General features: G+C 42.6%; 1 protein-coding gene across 1 annotated transcript in view; it reads left to right on the plus strand.

The window, feature by feature from the left end:
* The first annotated feature begins 3,098 nt into the window (after nucleotides 1-3,098).
* The window catches only part of SLC28A3 (solute carrier family 28 member 3), a 76,952-nt gene continuing 67,076 nt past the window's right edge, over nucleotides 3,099-12,974 (plus strand). Inside the window, exon 1 of the mRNA XM_077344649.1 lies at nucleotides 3,099-3,265. Coding sequence (XP_077200764.1) covers nucleotides 3,206-3,265 — 60 coding nt within the window. The 5' untranslated portion in view covers nucleotides 3,099-3,205. The remainder of the gene's footprint in view (nucleotides 3,266-12,974) is intronic.

The following is a 12,974-nucleotide window of genomic DNA, read 5'->3' on the forward strand; positions in this document are numbered from 1 at the left end:
TCCTTTTGAGATGGGGAGGCAAGGAAGCTTGTAGCCAGATGCGGATGTTGGATTTTCGTAGGGCAAACTTTAATTAACTCAGAGACATGATGAGTGTCATACCATGGACGAGAATGCTGGAAGGGAAAGGAGCATGTGAAAGGTGGGCGCTACTCAAACAAGAGCTATTGCATGCTCAATCAATATCCCAGAAAGAAGAAAACACTGCAGGAGCTCTAAGAAGCCTATCTGGATGAACAGAGAACTTCAAGAAGAACTAAAAAAAGAAAAGGAAAATGTTCAGGAAATGGAGGGAAGGACAGAGCTCTAAAAAAGAGTACCTACAGGTTACTAGGCACTGTAGATCAATCATCAGAAAGGCCAAAGCTGAGAGTGAGCTAAGATTGGCCAGGGAAGCCCACTGTAACAAGAAAAGATTTTCCAGTTATGTAAGAAGCAAATGTAAAGTAAAGGAGGCAATAGGCCCGCTGTTGGGTGCAGATGGACAAACTCTAATGGAAGATGCAGGGAAAGCAGAAAGGCTTAGCGCCTATTTTACATCTGTTTTTTTCCCACAGGTCAAAGGGTTTAGGCACATTTAGAGATAGCAGTAGCCAAAGGATAGTGTCTGGGTGGCAGGTTGACATGGATAGAGAGGTGGTCGAGAGGCATTTAGCTGCACTGGATGAGTTCAAATCCCCTGGGCCGGATGAAATGCACCCGAGAGTGCTCAAAGAACTTTCCGGAGAACTTGCAGAACCCTTGTCCATCATCTTTGGGACCTCTTTAAGGACTGGAAGAGAGCAAATGTTATTCTGATCTTCAAAAAAGGGAGGAAGGAAGACCCGGGAAACTACAGACCAGTGAGTCTGACCTCTGTTGTGGGGAAGATAATGGAGCAGATATTAAAGGGAGTGATCTGCAAACATCTGGAGGACAATTTAGTGATCCAAGGAAGTCAGCATGGATTTGTCTCCAACAGGTCCTGTCAGACCAACCTGGTTTCCTTTTTTGACCAAGTGACAGGTTTGCTGGATCGTGGAAATTCGGTTGATGTCGTTTACTTGGATTTTAGTAAAGCTTTTGACAAGGTTCCCCATGATGTTCTGATGGATAAATTGAAGGACTGCAATCTGGGTTTTCAGATACTTAGGTGATACGCTTCTAGGTAACACTGTGTGTAAACGAGACCTTGGGTTACTTGTGGATTGTAAACTAAACATGAGCAGGCAGTGTGATTCAGCAGTAAAAAAGGTGAATACCATTTTGGGCTGTATCAACAGGGGCATCACATCAAAATCGCAAGATGTCATAGTCCCTTTGTATACAGCACTGGTCAGACCACACCTGGAGTACTGTGTGCAGTTCTGGAGGCCTCACTTCAAGAAGGACGTAGATAAAATTGAAAGGGTACAGAGGAGAGCGACAAAGATGATCTGGGGCCAAGGGACCAAGCCCTATGAAGATAGGTTGAGGGACTTGGGAATGTTCAGCCTGGAGAAAAGGAGGTTGAGAGGGGACATGATAGCCCAATTTAAGTATTTGAAAGGTTGTCACTTGGAGGAGGGCAGGATGCTGTTTCCATTGGCTGCAGAGGAGAGGACACACAGTAATGGGTTTAAACTACAAGTACAACGATAAAGGCTTAATATCAGGAAAAAAGATTTCACAGAGTAGTTCAGCAGTGGAATAGGCTGCCTAAGGAGGTGGTGAGCTCCCCCTCACTGGCAGTCTTCAAGCAAAGGTTGGATACACACTTTTCTTGGATGCTTTAGGATGCTTAGGGCTGATCCTGCGTAGAGCAGGGGGTTGGACTAGATGGCCTATATGGCCCCTTCCAACTCTATGATTCTCTGATTCTATGATAGATCAGTTCCATGGACAAAATGGCTGCTTTGGTGGGTGAACTCCATAGCTTAATACTCTGTTGAGTATTACGCTCAATTAAGCACATATACACACACCCCACATCCTGCCTATTCCCAGCTCCACCTCAGTAATCTCCAGGTATTTCCCATCCTAGAGCTGGCAACCCTAATTATAATCTAAAATCTATATATTGTCTTCAAGTAAATAGCACCTCTGCATGAACAGCTGTCCCATTCAGTGTCACTAAGTGTGATGTGTGTCTAAATCCTATTGCGTGCACAGCATATTTATCATCACTGACTTATATGTCTATACAACAAACCTCCACACATCCTATTACAGATGAAATACAGTGAATGATTAAAATGTGGAATTTGCTGCCAGAGAATGCATGATGACTACAGGTATAAAAGGGGACTAGACAGATTCATGGTGGACATGTCTTATCAGTGTCTACTAGGCATCATGAGTAAAGAGAATCTTCATGTTCACAGGTAGTAAACCTCTGAATCCCAGTGCTAGGATGCAACATCAGGGGAAGGTCTCAGACTTTTTGCCCTTTTGTTGGACCTCCAGAGTTGGTAGGCCACTGTATGAAACATGATGTTGGATTAGATAGACCACTGGTCTGACCCAATAGGGCTTTTTTGTGTGTTCCTAAATTTTACACACTTCTACAGCAAATGCTGATATGTTACATGGGCTGGATCTAATCAAGTTTTTCACTCCATCACACGCAACTGCCCTACATACTATAGTCCCCATAGCACACGGCTTTTGTGTATGCAGGCCCCATGATTTTCAACGCAGCCTTTCTGCATGGTTCAAAAGGATGTCTCCTTCCCTTTTCACCAACAGAAATGCTGGCTGGATCCGGCACTGTTGATGAAGGCACGTCATCCAATGACTGCCATACAGAAAACCAGGGTGTTTTGTTTTATTTTTCAACATTAACCATTGTTCCTCTCTCTAAATATTCTGAATGATGTCACATGGAGTAATACCAAATATGAAAACACTGCCAACTCCTCAAGCTCTGCAACAGTAGGTTTCACAGCAATCTACACATTTGGTTTTAGGAGAGGTACGATTTTAACAACAATGTAACAAAAGACATGTGACCTTTAAAAAAATAATTTCACAAGCTCAGGATCTCATTCTGGTTTGTGCAAGAGACCCAGTAGGTGGAGCAATGAATAACATAAGAGAACTCTGGGCGTGGTTCCAGTCAGGTAAACTTCTAGGAAGAGAGATTCCGTACTCACAGCTTTACTGGACGTTGGTGCTGGTTGTGCACTATCAGAGACGCAGCCTTGAAAAGAAGTCTGAATAAAAAGCCCTTGTTTTGGCTAAGGACATGACTCAGAGTGATGTTAACAATGTTTTTTCTGAGGGCTACAGAAACCCTGCATTTGAGGTAAGCCTGAACAGTTTTTATTCCGGAGAAGGCAAAAATGCTATGGGAAAGTGTTTAGAAGGGGAGATAATCCTCCTTCAACAAGATTTCACAATCACTGATACACCTGCATAGATGTCCTACCAATGCCAAGGGCACTAGACCAAAGAACTAAATAGAAATGAGGCACATAGGTGAGAGGCTTCATTTCCTATTTACTTTGGAGGATTACTATGATCTTACTGTTACACTGAATTTAACATTCTAATTCTCCTCACTGTCTCAGACTGGGATTGTGTCAACCACAGATTATCGTGACTGTGAATGCAATTTAAGATGTGTAACTTGGTTTGGTTGTATTAAATGTGGCATTTGTTGGAATTTGTTGGTAAACAATATTGCAGTACAATAACATTTATTTCTGGCATTTTTGATGCTCTCTCCTGTATCTTTATATTTATGTTCTGTTAGAAGTAGAAATGGAGGGAAGAACTGGGGGTGTTTCCGCACAAGGACCAATGTTGCCAATTGGTCCCACAAAGTGGAAACGCTATTTTTAAAAGTGAAATCTTGGTGTTACGCATACCTGCTTTTTTAGTGGAATCCAGTAGCTTTTCATTCGTTTCCCACAGGTTTCCGGTCTCGCAAAAATCGCTAGACAGGAAGCGATTTTTTCTGTGCTTTGTCCCGCCCCTGGCCGTCAATCAAACGAACAGCCAATGGGCGGTTGTTATCATGCTCCGGGAAAGCCCCTTTCCCTTTAAGCACAGGTTTAAAAAAAAAAACACATTGCAACGAATATGCGTTAATTTGTTGCAATGGAGAGACCCATCTAGCTGGCAGCTGGCGTGTGAGCTGGCGATTCATTGTTACCATGCTCCCCCGAGTGAAAAGAAAAATCCCCCCCCCCGAACGGGAACGATTTTCGTCAGAAAATAAAGGGAACTTGAAAAGGGGACTGCGTTGTGCTTGGGGACTTAGGGGAGCTTTAAATCACTTCTGTTAAGGGATTGTAGCCAGAGAAGCCTCGCTGGGTGAATGAAGGCTCACTGGTCCGTTGCTTTCTGCTCGCTCCGAGAAAAAAAAATGGTGATCGCTTCACCGGAAGTTCGGAGGAGAGACCCAGGGGGAGGGACTTTGTTGGAACCACAACAATGGGAACGCACAGGTCTTTTTCGCTAGTGTTGCAGATTGTTTGCAAGAGTGTAGCGCTTTTCAGAGGGTGAATCCACTTTTCCCGATTTCCCTTTAAGCGCTACAACAAATCGCTTTTTGCGGAACTGTTTCAGGAGTGTGGCAGATTGTGTGTGACATCTTGCAGAACTGCAAATTAGTAGCGTTTACAATTTGCAAACCTTCTGCTACATTAAAGTCGTGCGGAATGGCCCTGGGTTTTTGTACCCCTTGTTTTACTACTCAAAGGCATCTCAAAGTGGTTTACAATTTTCTTCCCTTCTTCTCCCTGCAACAGACACCCTGTGAGGTAGATAGGGATGAAAGAGCTCTAAGAGAACTGTGTCTGGCCAAAGATCACCCAGCTGGCTGCATGTGGAGGAGTAGGAAATCAAACGCAGTTCTCCAGATTAGAAGCTGGCACTCTTAACAACATAATGAAACGGTGCATCTGTACATTCTTGCTAAGGATCCTCTTCTCAACTATCAAGAAAAGAACAGGGTAGGGTTGTCAACCTCCAGGAGAGGCCTGGAATCTTCAACTGTTTTCCAGATTGCAGATAATTTACCCTGGAGAAAATTTCTGCCTTGGTGGGGGGGGGGACTGCATGGCACTCCACCTTGCAAAAAACCTTCTCCTCCCTAAATCCCACTCTCTCCAAACTCCATCCCCAAATCTCCAGGAATTTCCTAGTCAGGAGTTGGCAACCCTAAGGCTGTGTGTGCATTCTTCCCCCTCTCAATTGGGGAAAGGAGTAGTACAACCCCAGCCTTAACATGTACAGTCCTATACTTGCTTATGTATGGCCTTGTGGGAGGGTTGTCCACACACATTGTAATGCCACTCAGAGATTGTTCTCCCTCAGTTTTGTGAGTTCTTAAGCCATTTCAAGACTAGCAGAAATAGCACTGTGTATTTTGCTGGGTTTTGTTTGTGAACTCCTTCATGTTTCATAGGAGAAAATTATAAATATTTAAATAAAAATAACATTCATAGTCATTCATTTATAATGCTTAACATGGGTAGCCAGGTTAGTCTGTCTGTGGCAATAGAAAAGAGCAAGAGTCCAGTAGCATCATAAACAAAATTTGTGGCAGAGTATGAGTTTTCATAGCTCACTGCTTACTTCAGATACCTGCGACTTGAAGAAGTGAGCAGTGACTGTTTCCTCATTAGGAGACATACCTGGTTTGAGCCTTACTTTGGATTTCCCGTGGAAGCTGTGAGTTGATTCTAGCCTTTCCACATTTGGGCTTTCTTCCCCTCATTTCCCAGGCTGAAATTTGTCATATGCTTTCTGCACTGAGTATGACAGAGGCGGTCTCCCATCATGCTTTGTTCCCTTCCCCTTTTCAAAACATGTGTTGTTGTTTTTTTGCAAAATGATGCTTGCTTGCACCTTTATTTTTGTCATGCCCCTTAATCCCACCATGCTGCACCCTTGATCACCTTCCTTCTCCCCAGGGTGTCCTGAATGTAATGGGTTATCACATTATAAGACTACTATGCAAGACTGCTTTTTTAAATCTTAGAAACAGTGTTGTAACACGATCACCATTCTTAAAAAAAAAGAAGGCAGATTTTTCAGCATGGAGGGAAAGAGGGGGGAGGGAGGAGGCGGAAGGACAGCAATAAAGAAAGGGGCATGCCCAAATGACTGAAAATAGCGGCTGTGACGAAAAACCTGCACTGAACAGCCCCATATCAGACCCCACTTGAAAAGATGAAATCAGGTTTTATGTGGATTCCTTTGCTGTGGGACAAGTGAGGGGGCAATTTGGGTCTGTGCCTGAAGAAGCAGATTTTAATGCAGACATAGGGGGGAAATGTCAATCTTTTAAAATCCAAATCCAAATGATATGCAGAAACATTAGTGGACCATAAGACTGGAAAGCCCTGTGGTCTAGTCCAGGGGTAGTCAACCTGTGGTCCTCCAGATGTTCATGGGCTACAATTCCCATGAACCGCTGCCAGCAAACGCTGGCAGGGGCTCATGGGAATTGTAGTCCATGGACATCTGGAGGACTACAACTTGACTACTCCTGGCTAGTCTTTCAAACCCTGGTGACTGAGCACAACTGATGCTTGTTTGATATTTAGTTTGATAGTTGTTATGTAAGACTAAAAATATATAGAACCATTACATAACAGTTACCAGATATGAATTCACAGGAATCAGTTCAAATACATCTCAAGGTACAGTCTTGGGAAATGAGATAATATATAATCCTGACCTGATGTTGAAGATGGAAGTAAAGGCCGAAGTTGAGACAGCAATGGCTTCTCTGAATAAATGTATGGAAAGATTTATGTCCAGTTGTAGCTTCAATGAGTTTTCATACTTACGTGTGTCAGGCTTAAATCAGACTGTTCTGGCATCACAAAAAAAAAACACATTTCTCCAGCCATTTCTTAAGATTTCTTTGTCACCGTTTTAGGCCTGATATAAGCGCAACCTTAGTGACATGATTGCTAGATATGTCACCGCATGGTGGCTGCTTGTACGAATAGGTATCCATATGGTTCAGGCTGATTATAATCATGCTCATGAGAGGCTCACAAAATAAATGTTTTACAGATGTAGAAGCGGCTGAAGATTACAATAGTAGCAGCTACCACCATCACAATGGCAATGTAATATGTGAAAATATGAAATGGGTCACATAAAGCAGGGAAAGTGAATTTACACCTGGAGTGGGGTTTTTTTTTTAGCTCTTTACTGAAATCTCCCTCCACATTAGACTCATGTTAGTGTAATGACTAATTGAGTGATGGTTAGCTCTCCACATCCAGGAAACAGGTAACAAAAAAAGAAATGCAGGATCATAGTTTCTGTCAATCAGCTTCTTCCTCAACTCTTCAACATGCATTAATCATCTCAGATATATATCTTAGCTTGTCGCATGCTGTGCTGTATTTCCTCAGTTAAACCGGATGAACACAACTTGGGAATTTTGGAAGCATGGGAACATGTAGGCAAGCAATTCATTGGAACTATGCTTACTGCAATTTGGTAACATGCCACCACCATCTAGTACACAGGTTCTGAGAGGTATCCAGATCATTATACTAAAGAAGAAAACATCAGTCAGTACTGACTAGTCTAGTTAAAATTTATCTCAAAAGGAAACATAAGCATTCTTCAAGTATCTCAGCAACCCAGTGAGAAATAGTTAGCCACTGCCTGGTAACATCTTGCTAACATTGTTTGCAAATATTTGACAATGTTAATATACTTGCTACAGTAATTATCCTTTTTTTCTAGGCTGAGCAAACTCAGTTGTCTCAATATTTCTTGATACGTTGACTAAACATATCAATAATATGTTGTCTAAACTTATCTTCCCAGAACTGAGCTACTCATAACCAGATCAGACCTAAAGGGTACCAGGAATCTGGAGGGAAAAACTGTCCTGCTCCTTTTGTTAGGGTCACCAAGGATGGGAGGGACTGCAGGGAAAGTAAGGTAAAAGGTAAAGGTGTCCCCTGTGCAAGCAACCGGGTCATTTCTGACCCTTGGGGTGACGCTCCCCAGCGTTTTCATGGCAGACTCAATACGGGGTGGTTTGCCAGTGCCTTCCCCAGTCATGACCGTTTACCCCCCAGCAAGCTGGGTACTCATTTTACCGACCTCAGAAGGATGGAAGGCTGAGTCAACCTTGAGCCGGCTGCTGGGATTAAACTCCCAGCCTCATGGGCAGAGCTTTCAGACTGCATGTCTGCCGCCTTACTACTCTGCACCACAAGAGGCAGGGAAAGTAGAGCACAATAGAAAGCATTCAGAGGCTGCTGGCTGGACCCTATAAACAAGGTTTATTAGGAAGCTGAGGGAAACTATTTGCTGATCAGATCCTATTAGATCCATCAGCCGAGCCATCACTGGAGCAAGGCAAGGCCAGCCAGAGCAAGTTACAGTTCTTGCCAAGATGCTGCCTCCTAACGAGGTTATTATCTTCACCAGTCTATGGTTTGCTTTTTTTCTTTAATTCCTTTAGTTTCTTCACCACCAGATCTTACAAAAGGGCATCCCTGTAAGTGAATGGTAGCCAAAAAAAACCACCCTTTCTCTGTTCTTTCCTACATTTCTTTAACTCTTTTCCACACTTTTCTTCTCCTTCTGTTTAATGATCTGCCAATTGTAATTCCTCCCCAGCAGCTTATATCATTTCCCTCTCCTCCATTTTATCATCACAACAATCCTGTGAGGTGGGTTAGTGTGTGATGACCCCAAGACCACCCAGCAAGCTTCCATGACAGAGTGAGGATTCAGACCTCGGTTTCTCAGATCCTAGTCCAACTCACAAGTGCAGAAGTTTAAATTTCAATGCAAATAGCATGTGAGATAACCTGGACCAAGATATTCCAATTTCTTTCATTTTTGATCCTTGAACTCCCACAATCATTTTAAAGCTGGTGGCCAATTTTGAGATTCCTAGTTTTATTTTTCTTTGAATTATGCCTGCCACAATTGGACAGACAGATGGATGTGCAGGTTCCTTATTACAGCATGGTAACAGCCAGCCAAGTGTTTTGTTATGATATTTCATTTTGGAGCAAAGTCATTGAGTATTTCTGTTTTCCTTATGCCTTCAGCTTTTCCAAGCATTCCAGTGATTCCTTTCTTCTCATAATGTGCTTCTGTTTAGTCATTTTTGCTTGTACACAGAGTTCGGGCTTGATTTGATCTAGCACCCACTTATTGGTCTTTTTGGCAGTCCACAGTAGTCATAAAATTATCCTCCAACAGCTATCCTCATTATCCAACTTTCATACCCATACATAGTAATGGGGTATACTGTGACATGAATTAACTTAACTTTGGTTGCCAGTGGCACACTCTTACACTTAAGAATCTTTTCTAGCGCCTTCATGGCTGCCCTTCCCAGTCTCAGTCTCCTTCTGATTTCTCGGGTGCCGTTTCCCTTTTGGTTGATGATGAAGCCAAGGAATAGAAAATCTTGAACAATGTCAATGTCTTGCTTGTAAACCTTAAAGTTGTATAATGTTCCAGGAGTCATTAATTTTGTCTTCTTCATGTTCACCTGTAATTCTGTTTTGGTACATTCTGCTTTAACTGTTGTCAGTAGTCATTTGGGGTCTTCACTATTTTCTGCCAGTAATCTGGTGTCATAGGAGTATTTCAAACAGTTGATGTTTCTTCCATCAGTTTTAACTCACATTCATCTAAATCTAATACAGTTTTCCTTATGAAATGTTCTGCATTTAGACTGAAGCGATAGGGAGATGAAATATATCCTTGTCCAGCGTATCTGTTAATTGGAAACCATTCTGTGATTCCATAGTCTGTCCACCCATGCAACAAATAAGGAAGTCAGAAAGAGTAATCCAAGGCAGGGCACCAGGAGGACCTAGTATTTGCTGCCGGGGAGCAGCAGGAAGCTGATTGGGAAGAAAACTTGGCACACCTGATGAAGCTTCACCTTTCTGCTTGTTACATGGAAAGGGAAACAGGGGGAACATCAAAGAAATAAGAGACTCACCGCAGGAAAGCAATAGAGGAAGGTCAGATTACTAACCTCCCTTGTATACTGGGACAATTTCTGCACAGAGGGGTAAAACATGAGTGGCTTCTTGCTTGCAAATGTGGGATGGTAAATCTTGCATTTTCTACCCTCCTCGCAAGGAGACCCCTCCCACAGTTTCCCTCTGCCCCAGCACAGCTTTTTGCCTCCTGAGGAGGCTGCAAGGAAAAGCAAAATGAACTTCTCTGTCTGCTCCTTGGCTTGTCAATCACACCAAGCCAATCACAGCACAGCAGTTCTCTCATGGACTGAAACTTTCTCCCCCACCCCCCGCCCTAAATTAATTTTTTAAAGGCACTTCCATGTTGCTATGCAGTAATGCCACAACACAGATGCATTTTTTAAATAAAAATCAACACTGCTGTGTTGCTATGGAGAAATGCCAAAATGATACAGCATTCTCTCCTTTTTTGGAATTTGTGTTCTTTTGCAGTTTATTTCTGTTTGGGTGGATTTCTGAGATGCTAAGCATGGTCCCTGGAGCCCAAAAAGACATTTTGTGCTTATGGTTGGCTTTAAAACAGAGTGCTCAGACCCCTGTATGATCGGGAGAAGGCAGCCCAATCACCCACCCCTCCCTCTTTCCCGGCTCATTCTTCACCTCCAGAAAACAGAAAAGGGGCTGTGTTTTGCCTCCCTGATCCCAAAATGACCATGGAGACTTTAAAGAAGATTTAATTTCATCTTTGACAATGTAGGCTTGCAGTCGTGCTGCAACACCGACCGCGCCATTTAAAAAAAATTCTTGGAGCAGGAAATAGAGAAGGGAGGGCAGGTGCAAGGGCAGGACAAAGCTGTCGAGATGATCACATGTTTCCCCCTCCATATGGTCTTATCCCTGATGGTTCACCACAATTTAGAGTGGTAAAGCCAGTTTTGGTGATTCCTGAAAACAAAAATGGCCAAATCTCAACCCTGCTACTAAACAGCCTTGGGATGCAGGCAACATCATGTGGAGGGGGCTCTAAAAGCCACCAACATTCAAAGGCTGTCCAGGAACATATTCTCCATGCAGAAATGGTCTAGGTGTTCACACTAGTTTACACTTGAAATGGTGCAGCTAGGTTAGAAGTTAACATCAGGGGAAACAGTGAAAGATCATGCTTTGGAAGGAACATTTTCTTCCAAATCAATGACTGATCAAACAGTGTCAATAAGAGAGAGAAAAAAGTACCATAGGTTGACCCTAGAAAATTTGAAAGTGGTGCACAGAGGTCAAGTGAAAGGCTTGTTGGTGTGAATTTTCTCATACATTTCTTCATGGAACCTGGGTGTGTCATGAATCTCTGTCATGAGGTAAATATGCCAGGGCCTTTTTTCTCTGCCTTTGGATACTGACAACACCTGTACTACTGTGAGGAAAGGGAGTAAGGCCTAGCGCTTGAGGGAATGAGATAGGAAATAAAGCCACTATATACCAGAGATTTAGGATGATGTGGCCACCATATAACAATAGTAAATATTAGGGATTGGGGAGCATTCCCAATTGTTTAATCTATAATTTAATAAAAGCTTCTGGTGCAAAAGGCAAGACAGAAATCAAACTAATCATATAAATGCATAAATATGCACTTCATGCTCTGATGTACTAGGCACTGACTCACAAAAGTTTGTGCCACAATAAGCTTGTCTTTAAAGGGCCACAAGACTCTTTCTTGCTTTGCTGTAGCAAACTAATCTTTTGTAATAAAAAATAAGACTTTCTCTGCATGTGCACACCTGTTTCTTTTATCATACTGTCACTTCTAGTAAAACAAATGGCAAAGGTGTAGTCATGTTCCTCTACTGTAAGAAAAGTCATGAAAATACTCATGGCACCTCACAGTTTAACAAAATGTACTGTGACATAAACTGGCAACGCAGGTTTTGCAGACTTCAAAGCATAACAAAAACCAGTGGACAGAAATGATCATGACGTGAGGGGTCACACAACAGGAGACAATGCTTTTATCATACTGTTTTCAACTCTCTAACACCCATCTCCTCTCTAGCCTTATTGGTGCTGGAGGGATTTAAATATGCAAAAAGGTAAAACACTGACTGTTTAAAGACTAGTTTTATTAAGAAGAGGAACAACTGTGCATAGAGCGAGGAGAAGAAGAGTCCTAGCTGGCTAACTGTTCTTCTAAAGGCAATCAGGAAGGAAGTGTGTTCAAAGGTGCAGGAGCTCTCCAATTGAGCCAATCAGATGAGATTATTTGAAAAATACCAGGAAGTTCCTGATCTACATTTGCTAACTATATATTTCCTCTGAGGCCCTCCTGTAGGATATTCTTTATAAACTATTGAATTGTACACACTACAGATCTTGCATATTCCAACATTAGGTAGGCAGGAAGGTCCCCAACATCACACAGAATCAGACTTTAAATTTACCCACAAATAACTATGGCTACCAGAAGTTAGTTCCTGCCTCCCAAGCCTAGATTCTTAACCAGGAGGATAATCCTGGTTTAGAATCCCAGGTGTAAACTGCACAGAGCTTTTATTCCAATCCCAGGTCAATTCAGTCCCTGCCCTCTACACAGAATGCGATTTCTGTTTTGATTTTGGGCAATTTTAATTTTCCCTCTGCACCAAGGAGGATTGATCCGGAGTCACTCTTCCATTTCTTCGCCATATCCAGGAGTCCTTTTAATCCTTGATATTGGAATATTGCAGTTCAGAAAGCATGAGAAAGCACTCCCTCCGTGGTAGAGCAGCTCTGATTGGCCAAAACTGCAAAGCCAGCCAAGACTGTTAGCTTTTCTTAAAGAGGAAGCCATAATTTTCTTTCTGTAGAAACTGCAGAAGCCCTTACGCCTGTGTATAGAGATTTGCCTCGTGTGTTTTTTTTTCTCCCTTCTCTGTTGTCTTCAAGACCCCCCCCCCATTCAAAAAAAGAAAGAAACAAATAGGCTCTGTCTGGGCTTGGCTCCCCCCCCCTTCTGAGTTTTCCCAATCAAGTGCAGAACACTTTTCTGTTTCAATGGGGGGGGGAGGAAGACCCGAGTTCAAATCGATCTGAATTCAG

This window comes from Paroedura picta, chromosome 7 (genome assembly GCF_049243985.1).
Source record: "Paroedura picta isolate Pp20150507F chromosome 7, Ppicta_v3.0, whole genome shotgun sequence".
NCBI classification, from domain to species: domain Eukaryota; kingdom Metazoa; phylum Chordata; class Lepidosauria; order Squamata; family Gekkonidae; genus Paroedura; species Paroedura picta.